The sequence below is a fragment of the Artemia franciscana genome, chromosome 3, assembly GCF_032884065.1.
Source record: "Artemia franciscana chromosome 3, ASM3288406v1, whole genome shotgun sequence".
NCBI classification, from domain to species: Eukaryota; Metazoa; Arthropoda; class Branchiopoda; order Anostraca; family Artemiidae; genus Artemia; species Artemia franciscana.
Genome location: NC_088865.1, coordinates 25,718,015 through 25,741,804, shown reverse-complemented (window position 1 = coordinate 25,741,804; position 23,790 = coordinate 25,718,015). Strand labels below are relative to the sequence as shown.

The 23,790-nt window shown below is 34.8% G+C and overlaps 1 protein-coding gene across 8 annotated transcripts in view; it reads left to right on the top strand.

The window, feature by feature from the left end:
* LOC136025077 (neurobeachin-like) overlaps positions 1-23,790 on the top strand; it is a 271,780-nt gene that overhangs the window by 11,219 nt on the left and 236,771 nt on the right. For 7 of the 8 annotated variants that reach the window (XM_065700792.1, XM_065700791.1, XM_065700790.1 and 4 more), the window contains exons 2-3: positions 1,572-1,735; positions 12,577-12,681. In XM_065700792.1, coding sequence (XP_065556864.1) covers positions 1,580-1,735; positions 12,577-12,681 — 261 coding nt within the window. In that variant the 5' untranslated portion in view covers positions 1,572-1,579. Of the gene's footprint in view, positions 1-1,571; positions 1,736-11,018; positions 11,162-12,576; positions 12,682-23,790 lie in introns of those variants that run through there. The other variant, XM_065700789.1, reaches the window with a different exon arrangement.

Genomic DNA, 23,790 nt, shown 5'->3' with positions numbered 1-23,790 from the left:
CAGAATCAGTCAGGCATGCGGCTATACAATACGTAAATGGGAATTCGTCTTTCCAAGATGTAAAATAATTTTCTTTGAAGAAGGGCAACTTTGTGGATGCAGTAAAACAACATAAGGCAAAAATACAAGATTGCCAGCAGAGCTATGGTAGTGGTAGTAATAATGACAATGACAGTGTTCAGGTGAGTACTAAGTTTGTCTTCACTCCTAAACAAGAGAAAGAGCTCGCTGCATACCTCGAAAAACACTCACTGCTGAACCTTGGGCTGCTGATGCAACAAGAAAGTTAACCTACCAGTGGACAATACTATTTAAGATCAAGTTCCCGTCAAGTTGGGAACTGAATGATAGAGCAGGAGTGGATAAAAGGCTTCATCAAGCAGAACGCCAGTTGTCCATCAGAAAACGTGAAAATGTAAGCCAGGTTTGTGATGCCGGCTTTAATGCCTTCGTAATTGGTTCTTTCTTTCGAAATCTTCATGAGTATTAATATAAGTATCATTTTCCTCCTGGTCAGATTTGGAACTAAGGTGAAAAAAGAGTGCTGACAGTTGTGCAGGCCCCAAAGACGATTGCTAAAAGGGGGACAAAACAGGTGGTACAGACTGTGTCAGCAGAAATAGTTTTGTAAACCGTCTACTGATTAACAAAGCTAGGTTAGCTGTAGACTAGACTAGCGGCACCAAATCATGGAAATTTATGGGGGAGGGACAAAGTGTATTTTTCAATTTCTTAGGGGGGGGTGCTCTAAAAATATATTTTCAAAATTTAAAGGGGATGAAAAGATTAGGAAGGAAACACAGGCTCCCTACTCCACCTGTAAATGACAGCACTGGAATATCGTTAGAAACGTTTGAAGACTAAGTTCAAAGCTCTTGATCATATTAACATGTTTTTTGTAGATTTATATCTGAAAAGAGCAAAAAAAGGCGCATTAAGTGGTGATAAAATTTTAAGTTTAGGCTATATTTTTGTCAGAATTTCTAGCATAAAGTAAATGATTGATTGGGAACAGCAAAAAGTAAAAAACAAATACTGTTTAATGAGACGTAGTGGCTAGGACACAGGGTTGTGTTATATATTATTAGTTTACAAAAAAAACTAGCAAATGTTTTATCGTTTTCATACGTAACCGAAATATTTGTTTGATTATGTTATTATCAACCCCATCACGCAAAGCCGGAACAAAAAAAAAAAAAAACAAAAAACTAATTTGTGACAATATATTTTGAATTTGTTTCACATGTTCAAATTAGTTTCATGTGTTCTTATAGCAGGTGTAAAATATCAACTAAATTTATAGTCTAGTTCAAGTTTAAACGCTCAAATAAACTAGCGAGGTTTTCATAAGACTTCACCAAGTTATTTTCTCATATAATGTGTTACATAAAACCCAACTTTTCATTTTATCAACACAGTATATGCAGTGACATGCTCTTTTATTGTCTTGTTTATTTGGATTCTTTTACTTTTTAATTCAAATGTTCCAAAATTGATTCTGGAATATGATCGTATTGCTTTTTCATGTTTTCCTTTCATAAGAATCTCCTTAAATTAGGAAATTATTATAGATACAACAATGGAGCCTCCTGATACTCCAGAAGCGACAGTTCAAAAGCCAGAGGACGTAATTAAAATGTCTGCCGACACGCCTCTAAAATTTGCTTGTCTTAGAGCATCCATTGAGAGTGGCCAAGCTTCAAACAAATCTGTCATTGATTCCGTCCTCTTTTTAGTAAGTAATTGTTTTCTATTTCATTTCTAAGTCTTTTTCTAACAATTTCTGTAAAATGTTGCATACCAGTGGTTCTAATTTTCTGAACGGATTCTGCTTATAATCATAGTAAGCAGTTATGCAATTTTTACGAATTTTGGGGTAGGTTATAATCATATAATTTGTCTAAGTTTTTGTAATTTGTAATTTCATGCATCCGCAAAGCAGCTAAACTACCCCTTGCAATTCTGTAGTCTCATTTGTAGTTTGCTTTCTACAAGAATTCGTCATAAACTTTCGATGGTTACTTTGTCAGAAGGTATTACTGTTCCTGTCTTGAATAGTGGGACCAATGCGCACAATTTTGGATTGTGGGGGGGGGGTATAAATGTTGCTACCATAAAGTATTTTATATTTGAAATAAAGATTTTTGTGGGCAGATAGTTTGAAGTGGGGCAAGTTGTCTTTGAACAGGTTAAATAAAGGTAACGAAACAAACATAAAGTTGGAATTGAAAAATTTGCCCTGTGTTACCTCAAGGAAAGTATTAATTTATTATTATGTTTTGCATCTTAATTAAAATGAAGAACTATTTCTCTTTCGTTATTTTTTCCTTTAAATTGTTTGTTCAGTTTAGTTCAATTCAAATCGCTTAGTTACAAAATGATATAGCCTAACACATAACATTAATCCAAGTGGTTCCCCAATGAAAGACCTGAAAACACTTGATACTGGGCGACCACATCCAAGTTACAGCGGTAGCTAGCGACCTAGTAAGAGACGTATATAACAAACACTTAAAAAACAAAACCCTTAATTCACGAACAAAACAAACAAAAATTAAATAAAAGAACGAAATTATGACCAATCTCTAATCATGAAAATAAAAACAAATATGCATAAAAAAAAATAATAACCAAGCCAAAGAAAAGGGAAAAAACATCTTTGAAACAAGACCCAAAAGAAAGTTTTTCTTTTTTCTCTGTAATAAACCAAGGTACTCCGCCGCCCGAATGTTCTCTGGAAGAGAACTCTAAACCTTAGAACCTAGATATCTGACAGGAAAACCTGCTATGGTTTCACTTCTGTATTCAGTGACTAGATTATCAGCATTACGGGTAGTATAACTAAGAGGTGATTTATTTTCTCTATAAAAACCATGGAATACCTAAGGACTGACAACATTCTAACACTGATACGAGAATGTTCCAGCTTGGTAACCTCGAAGTTGCCCAACATTAAGCACTTGAAGTTTGTTATAATACGCCTCAGTATTATTAACGTTTCAAGCTTAACTTTTCTATTGTTTCAAGTTCAATGTTTGTTGTGTTTCCGCCTCATGGGCAAGCTCTGTCTCAATAGCGAATTAAAGTTTGTTTGACATTTTTCAGCGAAAATATTAATGCATAATTTTAGCCTTAGAAAGAAAAGGGATAGTAATGAGATGCTAATGCTATTCTTTATGAACACAGTGGTTGAAATCACTACTTGTATTATCAAAGAAGAAGTCAGTTGGTTTATAGAGGCTATCTTTGTAGTATTTTGAAGAAAAAAACGGTAACAAAAGTTTTTTTCTTGAAATAAAACAGCATTGTTGAATATCTGAAGTATTTCCGCAATAGGTCAGACTTAAAACGAACACAACTTACAATGATGGAATAGATGGAACCTAAAACGACAGGAAATTAAAGTTAATAATAAAACAAATATAAAACGAACATAAATTATCGCAAATAATAGTTGGGCTCTTATCTTTACAGAGATGCAATAACTTGGATCTCTATTTTTTTTCATCATGAGAAAGCCACACCTTTACCCTCCAGATCATTTGTTCAAGTGGTTTTAAAACTTTCATTACACTATATACTTCATTTTCTTTGGTATTATTTCCATTGTAAATCGAGTCTTTTAATTTCATAATAACAATAATCTAAGTTCAGAAATTTTGCAAGCAACAAATACTGGATTGATGATGTTTTGTGTTGCAAATCATCAAAAAGAAATCTTCTTAGAACACCAAAGATGCTGAGAAATAAAGACCAGGCAAACCGTACGCTAGATATGAATTGGACTTATGTTGACATAACAAAACTGGCTTCATGCAAGTTATGTCAGGGCGCTTTTAATATTATAAACAAAAAATCGTTTAGAGCAGGAGCATAATTTGCTATGAGGTAGGGAGACAACTGCCCCTTCCAGACCCAACTTGCCCCTCCCAGACCCCAGTTTGACCCCCTAGCTGAAACTAATTTTCTTCACAAATCTTGTCAAAACTAAGATAAACCTGCATAATTCAAGCATCGACAGAAACGGGTCAATTTTTTTTTTAGTATATCTTTGCCTTTTACATGACCAATTTTTCAGTTCTTCCTGTCTTTTTTACTTGATTTGGGAAAATTGGCTTCAAATTTGCCCCCCCCCCTGGATTTTTACGAAATTACGCCTTTGGTTTAGAGTAAACTAATTTCAGGGGATTCTTCTTTGTAACCATAGGAATATTGGAAATTTATACTTATGTAATCCGTCTTATAAAAGCCCCAAGGTATCGAGTGATTAGAAAAGCGTTTCCGAAGATTCCAAGCTCTGGACTGAAACCCCAAGATCTTGTATAGAAGAAATCCCTCTGTGAGACAGCCCTTGCTTCTGGTAGTATTGATGTAAGAAAACTGAAAAATCTAAACAGTGTACGATCGTACTCCCAATGCGACGAGCTTCCAGGGTGACTGTCAATCTGAAAAAAGGAGAAAATGTTCAAACAATGGAAAACTGACCTGTGGTGACTGTTGGGAATTTGTTTTAGTTGGAAATTTCATAAATGCTGACTTTCAGTGCTATGTTTTGAGAAGCTATCGAGAAAATGTATGACAAATGTAAACAAAGCTTTTCCTACATGAATTTTGTACCAGCGCCACTTCTCTTAAGCAACATTCATGCTTATGAATTAAATAACAAAAAAACTATTCAGACTTGGCCCTCCATGTGATTTTGTAAGGTTTTGAGATATACTCTTTTAATCTGCGTTATCCAACATGTTAAGCCAGCTAAAGCTAGCATCGCTTATCTTACAAAATACAAGACAGAACTCGTACCCATAGTACGGCGTTACAGGGCCAACTGATTAATTGTTCTTAAGATTGATGACCCTGAGAGTATAATACAAATAAGTTATATAGGATATTTTCGGCAAGTATAGTCGGGGAATTCTTTGGTTGCGTATTGTATCCAAAAACTCTAAAAAAATTACTTAAAAGTGTATTTCAGTTTCGGTTCCACACAATTAAATGAGGATTTGAGCAAATAAGTTACATAGAAGAAAAAAAAGACAAAATACAAAACGGCTATAGCCGTCTTAATGTTGGTCTCCCATCTTTAATTCCAAACCATGACTCTGAGGCCATAGTCTCCGTAGTTGGCAAAAGAAACAGGTTATTATGGTGGTCTCCGCCAATGTAGAGTGTAGATAATCCAGGTTTCTTCATTACGGTAAGAGAAAGACTGTTGCTAGGTAACAAGAGGATTCAATGTCTTGAAGATAGCTGGAAAAACGCTATGAAGAGATCTGAAAGACTTAAAGCTTTGACGAAGGAAAAGTCAATATCCAGATTTGGTGGAGGAGGGCAGTGGACCAGGGCACTTCTCGGGGAGTTTCTGTTGCGATAAATTATAATTCATTTTTGTTAAGTTTATATTTTGCTACTTTGTTGATATTTTATAATGTTGAAGGCTTTTAATATATTTAAACTTCTTGTATCATTCTCCAATTTTATTGCATTTCATATTCACTGCTTCATTTCAAATTTTGGTGTGTTCAAAGAAATATTTTACCAATCCTCAAGTAGCCTTTTCTGTGCCAGCTAATCATCAAAGCAAATTAGAAAAACTACAGTTTTTCTAGTATTCCAACAAACAGGACCCTAATTTCTATCAATTAATGTAAATTTTTCGTGCTTCCTTGTCCCAACTCGGGTGTGTGACAAACTGTTTCAATCAAAATTACATAGTATGATGTTGATTACCCTATGACGGTTATGGTCCCTCCTCATATTAAGCTTTCATCTTTGGTAAATCTAGCATTGAAACCGATTTGTATTACCATGTAAATAGCCTTCAGGGATCCTCTTTTGAGACTCATCTTTATCTTGATTTATCTGACGGGAGGAGGATAATTTTTCTTTGAGATTAATCGTATCATCTATTCCTATAGAGTTGGCTATGAGACAAAATCTTGTCATGATTGCTTCTTTCCTGAGCTGTAATTCTGGGCCAACCATCAACTAGCTTATGTGGTGACTTAAATTAAAACTAATTGGCCACTTTGAGTGTGTCAAGTCAGTGGCTTTATTTTTAATTTTTTCTTCCACAATAAAGTGGATAATTGGATTTTCTTCATTGCGTACTATCTCAGAACTTTCTATATTAGGGCTTAATGGTATCATTTGCACGTGTGACATTTAGTTAAAGAGAGCTGAGAAAGTAAAAATATTTAGTTTTTTGGTTTCGTTCGATAAATAGTTCATAATTTTATGTAAGGATTATATATCATTTTACTTTATCTAATTGGTAAATGTCTAACAATCTGCCCATCACTAATGTGTATAAACAATACACATTGACCTAAAAAGATTCGTACCCATATTTTATTCGATAAAAAATCCATTTTTTTTAACAAATATCCTTTCTGTTGCAGGACATGAAAGGTGAACCTTTGGATGATCGTTTGCAGCTATAGTTACCCCAAAAATGTCTTGGACCAATCAGCAGAAGATATTCTCCCTGGAGACCTATTTTGTGACAAAATCATACCAGAGTGTACAAATTCAGTTTCGAAAACTTTTCAATTGTCGCAACTTATTTTGTGACCTATTTTGGACGAATTTTTCCAAAACAGTTGTGGACTTATGTTCTAAAGCCACAGGGGAAACTTATTCAGGCTGGAAAAAGAGGAAAATATTGCTGCACTGAGGGACTCAGTAGGATGCAACCCTAGGAAATCAGTGCATAGACGCAGCCAAGAACTCGGAATGACAAAGGAGTGCAAGGACATGCAAGGACAGAAGAAAAAATTGCTGCAGTAAGGGACTCAGTAGGACGCAGCCCTAAAAAATCAATACGTAGACACAGCCAAGAACTCGGAATGACAAGGGAGTCACTGTGGCGTGTTCTCACGTTTAATTGGACAGTGTAGTCCCTCACTACAGCAATGTTTTCTTCTTCCCTTGCACTCTCTTTCCTGCCTGAATAAGTTCCCCCTGTGGCTTTAGAAATAAGTCCACTACCGTCCCATGCTCACTGAATTTCGTAACCCAAGTAACAATCGTGATTTTGGTGGAAAGTTGCGACAATGGAAGTTTTCGAAACTGAATTTGTACACTGGTATGATTTTTTCGTAAAATAGATCTCTAGAGAGAACATCTCCTGTTGATTGGCCCAAGACATTTTTGGGGTAACTATAGCTGCAAACGATCATCCAAAGGTTCAAGTTTCATGTCCTGCAACAGAAAGGATATTTGTTAAAAAATGGATTTTTTATCGAATAAAATATGGGTACGAATCTTTTTGGGTCACCCTGTATTTCGTTATTTTACAAAGTTAGTTGGTTTGCGATGCTTACAAAAGAACATACGTTTTTTTTCTTGTTTTTTGCCTGTCATCTGGCATCTGGATTTTAATAATATAGTGAAGAGTATAACATGTGAAATAAGCATATAAAAAATTGACAACTTTTACCGCACTAGTCAAACAGTTCGTAACTAAGTAAGGAGTGGACGGCCCAATAGTAACCGATACCGTAAAAAAACACTGGTACTTGTGTCTTACAGCCACCAAACTCAAAGTTCAGTCGATGATTGAAGTTTGGGTAATGCTAATAAATAAAGAAAATTATGATAAATGATAAAAATATAATATTTTATCTACAAAACAATGAAAAGTACTTATTTTGCGCCCAGAATATGCGCCCAGAACGCAGAAATGTCACTAAGAATCGCTAGTTGTACACTTCCAAAAAGTGTCTTTATCGAAAGAGTATAAAGTCACGCTGTGTCCATTGGCAAACTGTTTTGTTTTGGGCAACATCCCCTTATCCTGGAAAAGTCTAATTGCATCTTCTTCCCAAATTGCCATTTTACCATCCATAGTCAGACACTATTTCCTATCAACACAGATCGCAAACTGAATTAATTTCATCCCATGGTCTGAAAAACTGGTTATTTCATTAGCATTAACCAAATTTCACTTCTCCACAGAACTTGAGTGTGATTTCTATAAGACACAAGTGCCATAACGCTTTTGTATCTATTGTACTTTTGATAACAAAAGATACATCATCAAAAGAATGGTCCTTTTATGTTTATGCCAAATATATAAAATTCATCAAGTGTAATGTTACCCATCAAAAGTAAAGAGCGTAAGTAAATTTGCCTGATTTTCGAAAATGAGGGAAAAAACGAAAGAAAAAACGCAAAAGATGAAAAAAGCATAAAACAACTTAACATAAACCTCAGAAAGGGTGTAAAAACCAAACACAACTACAACATCATATACCCTGCTACCATTCGCTTAACACTCCACACTCAACTCCTTCCTAAACACACCTCAATGTTGACAGCGACTATTTTTGTATATTTGCCCCTTCTCAAGTTGCAAGGGCCTAATCCAGAGTTTTGTCTTTAGTATCGTGTCTTGTTTGTTGTAATTTCATTTTGTTTTATTGGATGCCGAATCGAGGGTTTAGTTTCGTTTGTTGTCTCATTTGGTCCGTTCTTGCTTGGTCGGCTGCAGTCAATAAATAATTCTTTTAGTTGAAGGACTGCTTGTCGTTCAATAAACTATTTATTCGGTCCTTTAGTACCTCTACGTCTAATGATAAGCCTAATGAAGGCGTTTTTCTTTGGAAAACATAGACGGTTAAGTGTTTCCTTAGTTATAATTTCCGTTTCCTGCGCGTAGATTCATTTTTTTTTTTCTCCACGGTTTCCGATACCTCTCCTCAGTAGATTAGACCTCCTTGTCCTGAGTGTTTAAGATACAATGATGGATAAATGCTTCAGTTTTAATGGGGTTCTTCATCTTTATTCTTGTCAATTGTAATTAAACAACGCTCAGTCTAAGTTACAAGAAAATGGCTTTTGAATGAACCCATGCCAGTTAAATTTTTTCCTTCTTTTTATGAAAAAAAAATTTAAAGGACTTACTAATAACCACTTCATATTTAAAGTTTTTCAAATTTTATAATTCCTGAAGGAAAACCGTCCGATACATAGGCAAAATAAAATTATGCAATGTTTAGAACGCCTAATAGGCAGCAGCTTTATACGGTCTGCACAGCAAGACAAGGCAATGTTCAAACGTTACGAGTTCCAAAAAAATATCTTCTGTACAGAGACGACAGGACATATTTTCTTTAAGTGTGTATTACGACACTTGGACTACGGACAGAGGCTCTGATTTTTCTTTTGTTGTTTAAGATTTTGATGCTTCGGCGCTGTAATTAAACTAAACACCTTGAATTGATATTATATTTCAGCAAATTTTCTCAGCTATCAAGCTTCCATTTTTCTGCATGCCTTTTCGTTTACTAAAGCTACTAAATCTTAGATATGCTCGCCTCGAGGTTTGTGTCGCCACAGGTTAGAAATAGTCGGCGCTACAGCCCCCACTTTAGAAGTATTAGGAATAGTCGGGGCTTTGATAGACTCAGATTACTTCGAAGACCTATTTTGAACTGTTTTACTTTGATAGACTCTTTGTCTTTTTGTCTTGTTTTTCTGAAACTCGCCCCGTGGATGTCAAAGATCGCTATACGCTAAGTTTTATTTAAATATTGCCATTGCTTTAGGAAAAGGAGTGCTGAGGTATATCTTTAGACGAAGAGACCGTTTATCCAAGTTTGGAAGCGATTAAACGAAAGAAAGTATGTTTCGTGCTGGATTAAAGAGCGATTTTTCTTTCAATGTGTAGCAGTGATTCTGACTTGAATTATAAGGTTATTTTCAAATAGAAAAGATTTGAATTATATTAAAAGCATATCTGCTCCACGTGTAATTACGATAGAATAGATAGAAACCCGGGGCATTTTGAAAGATCTATATGCTTGACATTCTTTTAGCTTCAGTATGCCATCGATGCTAACACAAAACAGCACAAAATCTAATAAAATTTTTATTTTCAGTTTCTATTTAGTTTCTAAGTCTATTATTGCAAATAATTTTAACATATTATATATAGTTTTAATTTAAAAAACAGCTATTAACATGAAAATGAAACTGAATAAATGCTTAAAGTATGATTAAAGATGTTCTCCGTGCTGACCTACTTAGCCTTTAATATATTCCTTATGAAAAATAAAAATAATAGTAATTCATACCGGTCAAGAGCCCCAGCTACATACTATGGGGCTTGCTCATGACCCCTGAACTGTATTTTGAAAACAATTCGCATGCATCTTCAAGGTATATCACGACTTTGCATTTTATTTTGAACAGGACGTTCCTATAAGATCTGTAATAGAGCTAAAGAAATAGAGCCGAAAATGAGTAAAGACAAGAAAAACTACGTACTTACGATGCCAGGTGAAAGGAGCCCAACATACGTTTTTTATGATATACCTGGCCTGTAGATCGTGCGATGAAAATGAAATAATAGTATAGCTAATGTAGTGTCTGCAAGAAGGGAATACATAAAACCAGCTCCGTCGAATCTTAAAATCTAGACTTGGCAGGTGAAAATAACAAGGAGAGAAATTCTGAACTAACTATTCTATTCAAATTTACATATATTTGCAGAGTTCTCAATCTTAGTGTAAGTTATATTACATTTAAAAAGTTAGAATTTGTTATTAGGTTTACATTTCCTAAAGAATGTACCAACTGGTTCATCAGAATCCCTTGAAATTTCTTCGTGTTATTGTCTTTAAATACCTTAAGAGTGACGCGAGTATTTCTATTGAAAAAAAAAAAATACCAATTTGCTATTCTCCTAAATATTGACAAAATACTCTTTACCCCCCCTCCCAAATTTTCACAAATTGATCCATCTGGATATTAATCCAGCCCTGCTGTGAATTATGAATATTGTTGGATATATATATATATATATATATATATATATATATATATATATATATATATATATATATATATATATATATATATATATATATATATATATATATATATATATATATATATATATATATACGATCCGATGAACTTGTGATACTTAGAAAACAACAACAAAAGAATACAGATGAATGAAATAAAAGAAAAATGTAGTCTAGTCGTACGAGCGTTGTTTAATTCATTAGAAAAATATAATTTGACCCCTGATTTAATGGAATGAAGACACTTGATTTACAGTGACATAATTTGCTAGACATATCAAATCAACATCATGCAGCATGTCATTGACTCGGTTGTACAAGCTCTTGTTCTGCACAGGGCTCTCAAAGTAAGTATTTCTTACCCTCTAAAAATGTTTGACTAGTTTTTTTTTGATTTTGTATTTTTTGAAATACATAATCATAGGCAGCACGATACCGTTGCCTAAGTAAAGAGCTTTAATTGTATTATCTATTTTTTTGCAGATTTTCAACAAGCCACTTCGTATATAAGGGATTGTCGTAGAAACTTCGAATGGGGCTTATTCGTTTAGGAATGTAATGTCCTTTTGAGAGTCAAAATTGAATGGATGGAAATCAGCCCCCCACGCCTTTCTTTTGGCTGTCCTTGCAAAAATACATCTCATCAAAATTATTTTTCATAACGACTTTGTTCAGTATAGTTAAAGGTCCAGCTAGTGCATTTGGGGATGACATGACCTCCCACAGCCCTTGAGGCTGCGATTTGCCCATCGCTTATATTTAGGATCTGTTACAGGGAAGGGGGGGCGTGTTTGATTCTGGGTCTCCTAAACAGGGAAGCGTATTAAGTAGGAGCTTTCAGGGAGTGTTGAGGGGGGAATTGAACTAAATCAAAACAAAGTATGTGCATGCAGGTTGCCAAGAGGGTATATCAGCAGTATATCAGGAACGGTTGAGTATTAAGTTGAACTTAAGGGCATATTGAGGGGGATATTTATCTAACCAAAGGTGCTATGTACCTGGTACTACTATTACTGCTACTACTGCTGCTGCAAACTACTAACATTGTTGCTATGGCTACTACTACTACTTAGGCCAAGATTATCAAGTGGAAACTTTCAGGGTAATTTTGAACCAAATTAAAACCCATTATGTACATGCAGGTTGTCAAATGATCGGGAAAGCAACATCTCAGGAGCAAACTGGAGTATTAAGTTGAAATTTTAAGGGCATGTTAAGGGGATGTTGATCGAAACAGAAGGCACCATGTGCATACTAGTGCGTACTCTTTCGACGAGGCTTGGAGCTACTATTAGTGGGTGCCGATTTTTTTGAAAATATACCACTTGAATAGAGAGGCATCCAGGCGGAAAAGCGGCAGAGTATTTCTAATTGTCTTTTTCAAGGATGGTATTGAACGTGATACCTTTGCTTTTGGCATACTCAGCAACTTTTAATCGCTTGAATCAATTCCTGGAGAATTAAAAAAGTCAAAACATGTCGAATGTGACCATTCTTCTATCTATATATCCAAAATCATAACCAAAAATCTATGACCTATCTATGATCAAAAATCAATATTGAATATCGAAGCGTAAATGTTGATATCGGAAACAATATTTGAAAATTTCTGTTTATTTCCAGCCTTTTCAAACATCTACCAGTGAACATCCGTCGTAGATAATTATGTTTTTTTAAGTCTTGTAGAATTTTTATTCTTTTTTTATTGTTTAGTTCTTCTTTTAGTATTGCCTTATTTCAATTATTAGAATCTTTCTTCTAGCTCGTTGGTGGTGAATTTGATATGGAGTTAAACTTTGTCATTCAAGATAGTGAAAGCATTTTACACATGCTCGCTTTACTAGACTACTGCCCAGCCAATTTACAGGTATGTTTAAAAATCAATAAACTCCTAATTTGATTGGGGAAAAGATCACATTTTTATCGAAAGAGCTTTTATTACTTTGAAGACAGTTCATATTTTACATTCTCTTTGTCAGAGACTTTATTGTTCTTCTTCTCGAATATTATCAAGGAAATTTGAAGCTTCTTCTCCTTTGAAATTTTCGTTAATGGATAAGTTCATTTTTTTGCTTTTCAATGGTTAATCAGCGTCTCTTAACAATAACATGTTACACAAGTTTTTTCAGAAGTCCAGTGGCCAATCGGTCATTGAATTTTGGGAAATTTTTGACAATATCCTATCACAGGCGCACTGACCAAACTCTTTCAAGGCTAAGACTGAGAAAATGTTAATGTAAGGCTCGCCCTACTGCAATTTAGATTTATTTGTTTGTTCTCTGTCACCCTCTGTGTCTTTTTTTTATTCCTTTTTAAGGAAATATGCTTTTTACTCTTCTTTATAACGTTTTCTCATTTAGTTCTTTCTTATTTTCCCTTTTTTTCTGGATTTACCGAGCTTGTCGCTAAACTTTGGATGCTTGGCTGACTTTTTGAATCTTCCTGGTTTTGAAAACACTATTTATATTTTTGTTAATCACTTTTTCTTTATGTTCGTCTCAAGAAGAAAAAACTTAAATGTGCCAAGAAAAAAAAAGAATGCGATGAAATGTTGACTATAACGCTCTGGAAACTTACTATTGCTTTAATTTACTTTCTGTTGGTTCCTGTCATTAAGTCTTCTAGTATATTCTGTTTTCCCCGGTAAATATGTAAAGGCCTAAAAAATCCAAGCTATCTGGTATAATATTTTGTTGCCTGACCCTGCAATTGGATTTCTCTTTCCTTAACTGCTGCCAAGGAGGATATTGACCTGTCTAGCGAAGTTTCTGAAAATAGCAACAAATGAAAATAGTCCAATTATGAAAAGGTTCCTTTTTAAAAGCTTTGCTCAACAATAGAGTGCTTTCTTTAAGCCTAATTTCTATATTTCTGAACCCTAAAAGTGTCTCCTTGCTATGTCTCTGCTTGTATGTAGGTTTTTATGGAAGTCATAAATTGTACATTCTAAATCTTTTTAAAATTAATTGTAAGGCGGGAGTTTTTGAGCTTGGATCATGAAGCCCTATGTGCTTGCTTCTTATATTAGGTTATAGCCAGCGCGAAATAAAGTACTTGAAGAACTATACATGAAAGTCTTTTGAATGGTAAGAAGTGTGAAATGTATTCTAATTATATATTAGAGTCTGTTAGTGGCAACTGCCACGCTTACGCTTGTTTATTATCCAACCCTTTTTGTGTTGTATTTGTTTTTAGCTTGAATTAGGCTTTAAAGATGGTGAGTAAAACAGAACAGAAATAGAAACATTAAAAAAAGGGAAAATATTTCAGTTTTTCTGTTACCCTATTCAACATTTAGGAACGAACTATTTATGTCTTGGCTTTATTTTCCTTTATTTCCTTTATTTTCCTTTATTTTTTTTTTTAATCCTTTATATCCTTTATTTTTCAATGTCCTTAGCTTTATGAAGTATGAATACGGTGAAATTTTCTTAATGTTAATTTTAAAATATATTTTCGGAAAGGTGATCTCTTCATAGACAAGTAGAGAGCCATATTAAAACCTAAGACGAACAAAAATAAAGTACTATAATAATTAAAACATAAAACAACAGAAATCACAATCAAAAAATAAATGAAATCAAAATTAACTAAAATTCAAACAGATAACTACATCAAACATAAATATAAAAAATACTGGTATAGATGAATAAATGAATCCTAAAACGACCAGACATTAAAAGGAATAATCAAGTCAAACTTAAAACAAACAAAATTACCTCAAACAGGAGTAGAGCTACCGCTCCCCAAACCTTCTTAAGGCGAGAACGCCATTTGGGATTTGCTCAAAACGGTTTGTGTTCCGAGCGCTGTGTGTTTTTATTTGTCATAACATCTAACAACAACACAAATAATATCAAGGTGGATCAGGGTTTACATATAAGGGTGGTGCTATTCTCCTCCTCTCTCAAACCCTCTGAAAAGCTTGAGTATCATATTTGTTTAATCGAAAATGAGAGGTATCTTGAACAGTGTGGTTTTTATTTGTCAAAAATCGACAAAAAAAGAAGTGAAATCCCTTTACTAGTCAAGATTATTGGTAAAAACTAAGGTTATTTTGTTTTCTTGCAATTGTTTTCTATGCATCGGGAACCCCTTGCTTTAACGACTTAACAGTATAAGTTTAAAGTAAATAAAAAAATGGGCCATGCTTGGCCCTTTTTTAGAGGCTTTTGCCACTGGTCTAATATTTGGTTTGTATGTTATAGTCCCCTTTTTCCACGGACTTGCAGAGTAAAGCTTGAAAAGAAACAGTAGTTGTTTGACCTAGTTTTGGACCGTATAACATCCTCCCAGTCTCCCCAAAAATTTTGAGATCTCATGGGTTTAGCGAATGATCTCTGAAAGTTTTCTTTTGATCAATTTCAGGCCTAATTATTGGGAGCAAATACCCTAACCTGAAACATTGTTACCACATTAAATTTTTCTTGGTACAGGGCCTTACGGGTGTTCTTTGACCCTATCTTTAGGCAAAGTAATGTTCGTGTCTGTTTTTTTTTTATTGGGGCTTCCTCGGCCCAGGAGCTTACGGACGTAAGGTTAAAGTTGTTCGAGAAAAAAATCGTCGCCTTTTATGGAAGGGTTCAATTTTTTTATGTAGTGGAGTCCCCTTGACCTAGAAACTTACGGATATCTTATTGTGGGATATTTTTGGGCCCAATTTTTTCGGGCCTAAAAGTGGAGTTAGTTTTCGAATCTTTTGGGAAAAAAAGAACCTTGGACAGTTTTTGCGTCCTAAGTTTTGGGGGACTCGTACTCCCTAATCTTAGTTTATTTGATTCCCTTGGGTTCCATTGGCCCTGGGATCTACGGATGTAAATTTTACATCGCTCAGAAAACAAAGTTTTTGCCGTATTTTGGGCCTCACTTGAGGTTGAATCGGTGTTTTACTTTGATCTTGTGTATTGGGGTGTCCAAGGACTTAAGGATAGAAATTGTAAGCCGATAGGCAAAAGTATTTTTTTCGCTTCCTAGCCCCATTTTTTGGGACCCGTACTTCCAACCTAAAATATTTTTTTATCTTTAGGATCTCCTTGGCCCAAGGACTTTTGAGTGTAAGTTTCAAACTGATTAGCTCCAAAATATTTTTTGTCCCATTGTCAGGTCCGAAAAATTGAGGTCCCCATCACCCGGGGTACGATCCCTGAAAGTTTCAAGGTTATCGAGAAATAACCTTTTTTCTACCACCTTCGGTTTCTATTTTTGAAGCCCCAGCCCATGTCTCTAAGACAAAAATGCGTGTCAGCCAATCAAATCAATCAAAAAAGTTTTTTTTCTAGCTCTACTTTTTTAGGGCCGTGCATTCCAATCTCATTTTTTGGAAATTAGTGTCCCTTGGCCCAACAATTGACGGATATATTCTAAGTGGTAAACACAAAATTGATCCTTTTTCAGACCCGATATCGTAAAGGAAATAATCGTCTCGTGTGTTGGAATCCCTTTTTCCAAAGGACTTGCATGTCTGGATTTATGGCCCCAGAGTCCCTGCCCTCCAACCTAAACTATTTTTTGTGTGATATTTTTCCTAGGCCCAGGGACTTATGCGTGTAATTTCGACCCGTTTGGAAGAAAAAAGTCTTTTGCCTCGATTTCAGGCCCCATTTTGCCAATCTGTTTTCCCAATCTTATTGTTTGGGGGGAGGGGAGGGGGTGGGAATTAGAGTTCCTCTAATTTTGGGAATTAGAGTTCCTCTAATTCCCAAAAATAATTTTTTGTCCCTTTTTTGGTGGAGCCCCAATGTTTTTGAATTTTTTTATGCAATTGGTTTCCCTTGGTCCATGTACGTACGGATATATGTCGTGTAGAAAGAAAAACCTTTAAAGAGTTATGCATAAACTATTAATACTAGGCTTTAAGTGAAGCGTTGTATATTACTACCCCGTGTATACCCCTTCCCCTTCTTTTCTATACATTCCTTTATTCTGTGTTCAGGCATTTAAAGAGGTTTTTACACTTTTTTGTTAAGATGTTGATACCCAGCTTCCCTCCCTTACCCTCAAACAAACCTATCGCCAACGCCTTCTCGGCCTTGTTCTTCCGTAAAGATTGCCTCCTGTTTTGAGTTCTTTAAATAACGTACAAAATATTGTTAATTTCCTCCCCTCCATACTTTGCCCTTCTATTGAGAACCAAATGCACCAATTTTCAGCCCAATTGGTCCACTTGCCAACTTTCATTCCCAGCCAGCTTCCATCTTTCTTAGGCTTCCTTGACCTTCTGCTGCCAGACAGGGTCGCTTACCAAGTTTCAGACCTCTTGGTTCACCCGTTTAAGAACAGATTTGATAGTATAGGTTACAATATTTTATATTTAACAAAATTTTGCCTTTTGTAAAGATATAATTAAACATTGAAGCCTTGTGGCCTTTACGACTTTACGAGTTGAAAGGCGTTTTAAGAGTGTTCTGAGCAATGGAAAGCAGCAATGTACCAAGATGCTGGAGTTTCGTTTTAGCAAACCCAGAAATTGTGCTTACTACCAGACATACCCCAGCGGCAAACTCAGCCAAGTTCATCCCTCATAGAAAAGAATATATTACACAAAAACCTCTTCTTAATCTTTTGAGATTTCCTTCCATTCGGCACCCGCTGAGCGATTGATATGGCCTGTTCTTCTAGGCGGAAAATCTGATAGATTAAACGAAGCTTTAATGACTTTTCTTAAAAGCGAGAAATAAATGGGTTTCCGCGAGATGCTCGTTGTTTTCAGAAGATAGAAAGTTTTCGTGGTTAGCTGAGAAGTTTGCTTGAATATTGATCTCTATAAAACTTACAAACACTTCCTCGCAGTGTATCCGGAAAGTGTGATAAATGTACATGACAAATGTGCCGAGTCAGCAAGTCTCATGCCAGTGACCAAGGGAGAGCAGATGAAGTTGATATTTTCAAGGTTATTACTATTACGTGAAGACAAACAAGTCTAATTGTTTTTATTGACCTAACTTAGCTTCAGTGGTGACAAAAACACTTTGCTGCTTGTTTCATTTACGGAATAGATAAATAATTGTTCTATAAGAGCCAAAGACAAATTCCGATGTAAGGTCAAATTTTCCCGATACTGAGGTTATAAAGGTTACACAAATGAGCTTTATAATTACTAAATAAAAAAAAACAAGTCGTTTCATGTGAAAGTAAGAAGCAGCATTAAAAATTCAAACGAACATAAATTATTGCGTAATAAGGGGGGTTCGCCCCCTCGTCGATGCCTTCCTCTTTACGCTAAAATCGAATTTTGTTCCAATTCTTTAAGAGTGACCCCGAATCACAAAGGCCGTTTAATTAGAATAAATAGCTCTTTTGAAAGTACTAACAAAAACTTTAGAATAAAGAGTGAGGTATTGACGTGGGGGTGAACCCTCTTGCATATGTGATAAATTATGTTCGTCTTAAGTTTTAATGTTGCTCCTTACTTTCGTTGAAAAACTTCTTTTTTTTAACTTAATTTGTGATATTTGTCTATGTAATGCTGGAAAATCCGGCGTCCCCTTCATGGACAATTCCCTTTTCCCATGAAAAATTCCTCCATGGACAGATCCTCTCACGTAACCTCCCTCCACCCCCCACCAGAAAAAAATCACCCCTGAAAATGTCTGTATACTTCGCAATAACCAATACTGCATGTAAACAATGGGCAAAGTTCACTTTTTGCAGCCCTTCTTCTGGGGACTATGGGGGATTAAGTCATCCTTAAAGACATAGTTATCATATTTTTCGACTTTACTGAATAAAATGGCTATCTTACAATTTTTGTCGCGTGACTGCGAAAAATGAGGTTGGGAGGGGGCTTAGATGCCCTCCAATTCTTGTTCCCTTAAAAAGGGCACTAGAACTTTTAATTTCCGTTTGAATGAGCCCTCTTGCGATATTCTAGGACCACTGGGTCGATACGATTACCCCTGGAAAAAATCAAATCCTTGAACTTTCTTCTGGCAAAAAAAAAAATACAAAATCCACCTTTTTGTAGATGGAAGCTTGAAACTTCTACAGTACGGTTCTCTGATATGCTGAATCTGATAGTGTGGTTTTCGTTAAGATTCCATGACTTTTACAGGGTGTTTACTCTTTTTCGAAAATCAAGGCAATCTTTTTCAGGCTCGTAACTTTATGAGCTTGATGGGTGAGACTTAACTTGATAAAACTTATATATTTGAAATCAGCATAAAAGTCCCATGCTTTTGATGTATCTATTGGTGTCAAAATGTAATTTTTTAGAGTTTTGGTTCCTATGGAGCTGGGTTGCTCCTTACTTACAGTTCATTACCACGAACTGTTTGATTAAAGTAGAAAAACAGGTTTTTGGTGCTTGTCCATTATTCAGAAAACACCCAAGTTGATTTATTTTACAGGTACATGGGTTGAAGGGGTCATACCTATCTAAATCAACTTGCCATCTCTCCCCTGTTAAGTATATTTTAGTTCGCTATTGATAAATACTTGAGGGATTTTGTCGGTCTTTGTTTTGTTTTTTAAAAGCGAAAGAGATCGAATATTTTAAACGGGGAAAAAGCTAAAGCCGACACATATTTTCGCTGAAATTTGAGGTAAAACCCAAACCCTGTTTTAGATTTGCTTTACAAACTGCTGCGTTCTATATTCCTATAAATAATACCAAAAAATATTTTCTAAAATGAATGGTAGTTTTATTACACAATAAATCATTAATGAACGCAGTCCCTTTGAATATTTCGCATACCTGCTTGGATATCTGGAAAACAACCGATAAAGAGTCTCGTATCTTTCAAATTGAAGCAGATCTTGACACATAAACTCAGAAAAGGGGTTTTCCACTTGGCGCCGGGTAAACGTGGTTTTGCCGCTGAGGAGCAAGTTCGAAGATATTCGATGATTTGTAAAGAGCAACACACAGTTTGTTTATAGCACGCGATCAAACGACAAAAACAATGAGCACCATGGGAAAAAAGAGGAATAAGCAAAGTTTTAGAGAGGGATAACGACTATGAGGCGGAGATGGGGATGAGGAAGGTGCTTTCCCACTCCTACACCGAATAAGTTCTGCTCATTTTGGGGTTAAATGTTTCGCTTTACTTTTATAGCAACAGCACAGACCAGAAATCAAGAAGGCATAAATATCAATTTTACAGTTTTTAGGAATTTTTTAAGTTTTTTGTACACCCCCCCACACACCCAAAAAATAACCCCCCAAATAAAAGTCTTGGACACGACCCTGAGGATTATGCATCAGTTTCTACCTCCACCCTCCCCTCGCCTCTCCCTTAGGACTTTTCCATCTGGTGAAAAGGCAGTCTTGGAGGTAAAATATCCTTTGACTGCGGAAGGACTAACTATGACAAAGTGGATGGAAATTCGAAAAATATCTGTCTAGAAAAGAAAAGTGAATGTGAAATAAGACTTAAAAAATTCACAACTACTGCTACCAAGTTCAAATGCAGTTAGGGTGTTCGGACATAAAAACCACATATTTTATAGCTTTTTGGGGAAGGGGAAATGCATATGAAAAGATTGTCCGGGATCAATAATTTTGCTTCCAAACTTTGTTTTGAGAAGGCGAGTCTAAAAAAATATGAAAAAAGTGTCTCTTTTTTTAACTATGCTTAATATCCCTTGTTTTCTTCCAGGAGTGTCAGTTGGTAAGAATATAAGGGCGTATAAATACTTTTGGTGTATATAAGGCAAAATATGCTTTTATTAAATTTAAGGGGTACTTGCGTTGTATTTTTTTTTTTTGTCCAACAGCAACACAAAAAAAAATTCTTAATGAAAATACCAAAAAAGGATATTTTAAAATCAAGAAGTACAAAGTTTCAGAGAGGGGAGATGCCCCTCTCCCAAATAAAAACCATGTTTCCCATATAGATTTTAATTTTCTGTAATTTTCGAGAAGTGCATAATTTGTAAAACATGTTTGGTCCTCTGTTTTATAAATTATGAGCAAGAGTTCGATTCTGCTGATAGAAGCTTTAGCAAAGTTGTTATTCTTATATGGTATTAAATATAAAAAAAAAAAGTTTTTTAAACTGCATGTAAGGAGCGACATTGAAACTTAAAACGAACAGAAATTATTCCGTATATAAAAGGGATTGATTCTTCCTCAACGCCTGGCTCTTTACGCTAAAGTTTGACTATTTCTCTCAGCTCTACTTTTTAAAACAATAAAAACTTTAGGTAAACAATAGGTAACGTTGGGTAATGAAAAGATTGATCTGGTGGGCAGCTTTGCTCACCTTGGTAGTATTATTATTAAAGACGGTGGGAGCAGAGAAGATGTTAAAAATAGAATAGCCAAGGCTCAGGGTGAATTTTCACAGCTAATAAAAGTTTGGATGAATAGGAAGATAAGTCAGCAAACCAAGATTAGAATATTGGAAGGTATAGTGGTGACTGTGGTCAAATATGGCTCTAAAGCATGGGCACTCCGAAAAGTGCATTAAGATTTACTAGATGTTTTCCAGAGAAATTGCCTACGGATTGTCCTGGGTACCCGGGTTCTGGGTGACTGACCGTATTTCAAACAGTTGTTTGTCCGAAAAATGTGGTTCAATCCTGCTTTCTAGGGCTATAATGAAAGACAGGTTGAAATGGCTAGGGCACGTTCTGAGGATGAAGGATGATGGATTGCCGAATATAGTTCTTTTTGGCCAACCCTCTGGGGCTACACGGAAAGCAGGTTGTCCTCGTCTGGGGTGGGAGGATGTCACAAAGAATGATTTAAAAGAAATGGGAACTTCCTGGAAGGGTATAAAGAGGGAAACTTTGAATAGGTTAGGATGGAGAAGATTAGGATGGAGGAGGAGCGTGTGTAGCTGTGTTGGCCTCAGGCGGCTTGTTGCTGCCATGAGTTGTTACTAGTAGTAGTAGTAGCAATATAAATGGGATAAGAATTGTGACTGAAATTAGGCACGTTTCACACAACGCCAGCGCTACGTGTGGGACATTTTTATCGCTGCATCAGCATGCTGTACGAAATGTCTGCTGAGAATAGAATAAAATGAATTAAACAAAACATGATATATATATATATATATATATATATATATATATATATATATATATATATTAGCTGTTACTAGCGAATATACAACATTCTTTGATGTCCCATTGTCTGTGCATATAAATAGATTGTCAGGTTTACCGACTCTTGAACATGCAACATATAATTGTCCACGGGAAAAACAATCCGTATTCAGATCTATACCTCATGATTCTAATGATTGCCCTTGAGCTTTGTTGATGGTGATTGCTAATCGACCATTTCCTTTGTTGCCGTCGTCATTTATATATCCCCCTGTGCCCCCCGGCGTCCCCGTTGTAGTTGTGTCCCTGTGTCCGGGTCGTCATTTATATTCCCTGTGTCCCGGTCGTCATTTGTGTCCCGGTGTCCCAGTCTGTAATTTCTCTTTGAGTGTCCCGGTCGTCATTTATATTCCCTGTGTCCCGGTCGTCATGTGTGTCCCGGTGTCCCGGTCTGTATATACATTCGTTTTTGAATTGGTCAGTTTTTTTAGTTTTTAGTTTTTTACTTTTTTTTTAGTTTTTTTTTTTAGTTATACCTCATGATTCTAATGATTGCCCTTGAGCTTTGTTGGTGGTGATTGCTAATCGAACATTCCATGTGTCCCCGTTGTCATTTATATATCCCCCTGTGCCCCCCGGCGTCCCCGTTGTAGTTGTGTCCCTGTGTCCCGGTCGTCATTTTCCTTTTTTTTATTTTTTTTTAGCTTATTTGGTTTTTTTTTATTAGTTTTTAGTTGTTTTTTTCTTTTTAGCTTTTTTTGTAGTTTTTACCTTTTTATTAGTTTTTTTAGTTTTTTTTTAGCTTGAATACATTCGTTTTTGAATTGGTATATGATGAAATAATTCAGACGTCATATGCGGACAGACAGACAGACAGACATAACACACAAACAACTATATATATATATATATATATATATATATATATATATATATATATATATATATATATACATATATATATATATATATATATATATATATATATATATATATATATATATATATATATATATATATATCTATCTATATATATAAAAATAAGTTGTCTGTGGATCTGTGGATGGATCAGGTGACGTCACCTGAAAAAACTGGATCAGGTGACGTCAAAACTGAAAAAACTAAAAAAAGGCAAAAACTACAAAAAAAACTAAAAACTAATAAAAAAAATAAAAAAGCTAAAAAACTAAAAAAACTAAAAAAAGGCAAAAACTACAAAAAAAACTAAAAACTAATAAAAAAGCTAAAAAACTAAAAAAACTAAAAAAAGGCAAGTACTACAAAAAAAACTAAAAACTAATAAAAAAAAATAAAAAAGCTAAAAAACTAAAAAAACTAAAAAAACTAAAAAAAGGTAAAAAACTAAAAACTAAAAAAAAATAAAAAAAAGGAAAAAACTGAAAAATAAGCTAAAATAAAGGTAAAAACCAATAAAAAACTAAAAAAAAAACTGAAAAAACTAAAAAAAGGCAAAAACTACAAAAAAAACTAAAAACTAATAAAAAAAAGTAAAAAAGCTAAAAAACTAAAAAACTAAAAAAACTAAAAAACTAAAAAAAAATAAAAAATAAAAAAAAAGGAAAAAACTGAAAAATAAGCTAAAATAAAGGTAAAAACCAATAAAAAACTAAAAAGAAAAAAAAGGAAAAAACTAAAAAAAAATTTCATCTAAAAAACTAAAAAAAACTAAAAAAGGTAAAAACTAAAAGAACTAAAAAAGAAAAAAATAAATGACGACACTCAAAGAGAAAGCGACCAGGACAAAAGGAATGTTCGATTAGCAATCAACAAAGCACCGGGACACAGGGAGTATAAATGACGACCAGGACATAAGTAAAAAAAAAAAACTATCTACATATATAAAAATAAGTTGTCTGTGGATCTGTGGATCGTGGATCAGGTGACGTCACCTGAAAAAACTGGATCAGGTGACGTCAAAACTGAAAAAACTAAAAAAAGGCAAAAACTACAAAAAAAACTAAAA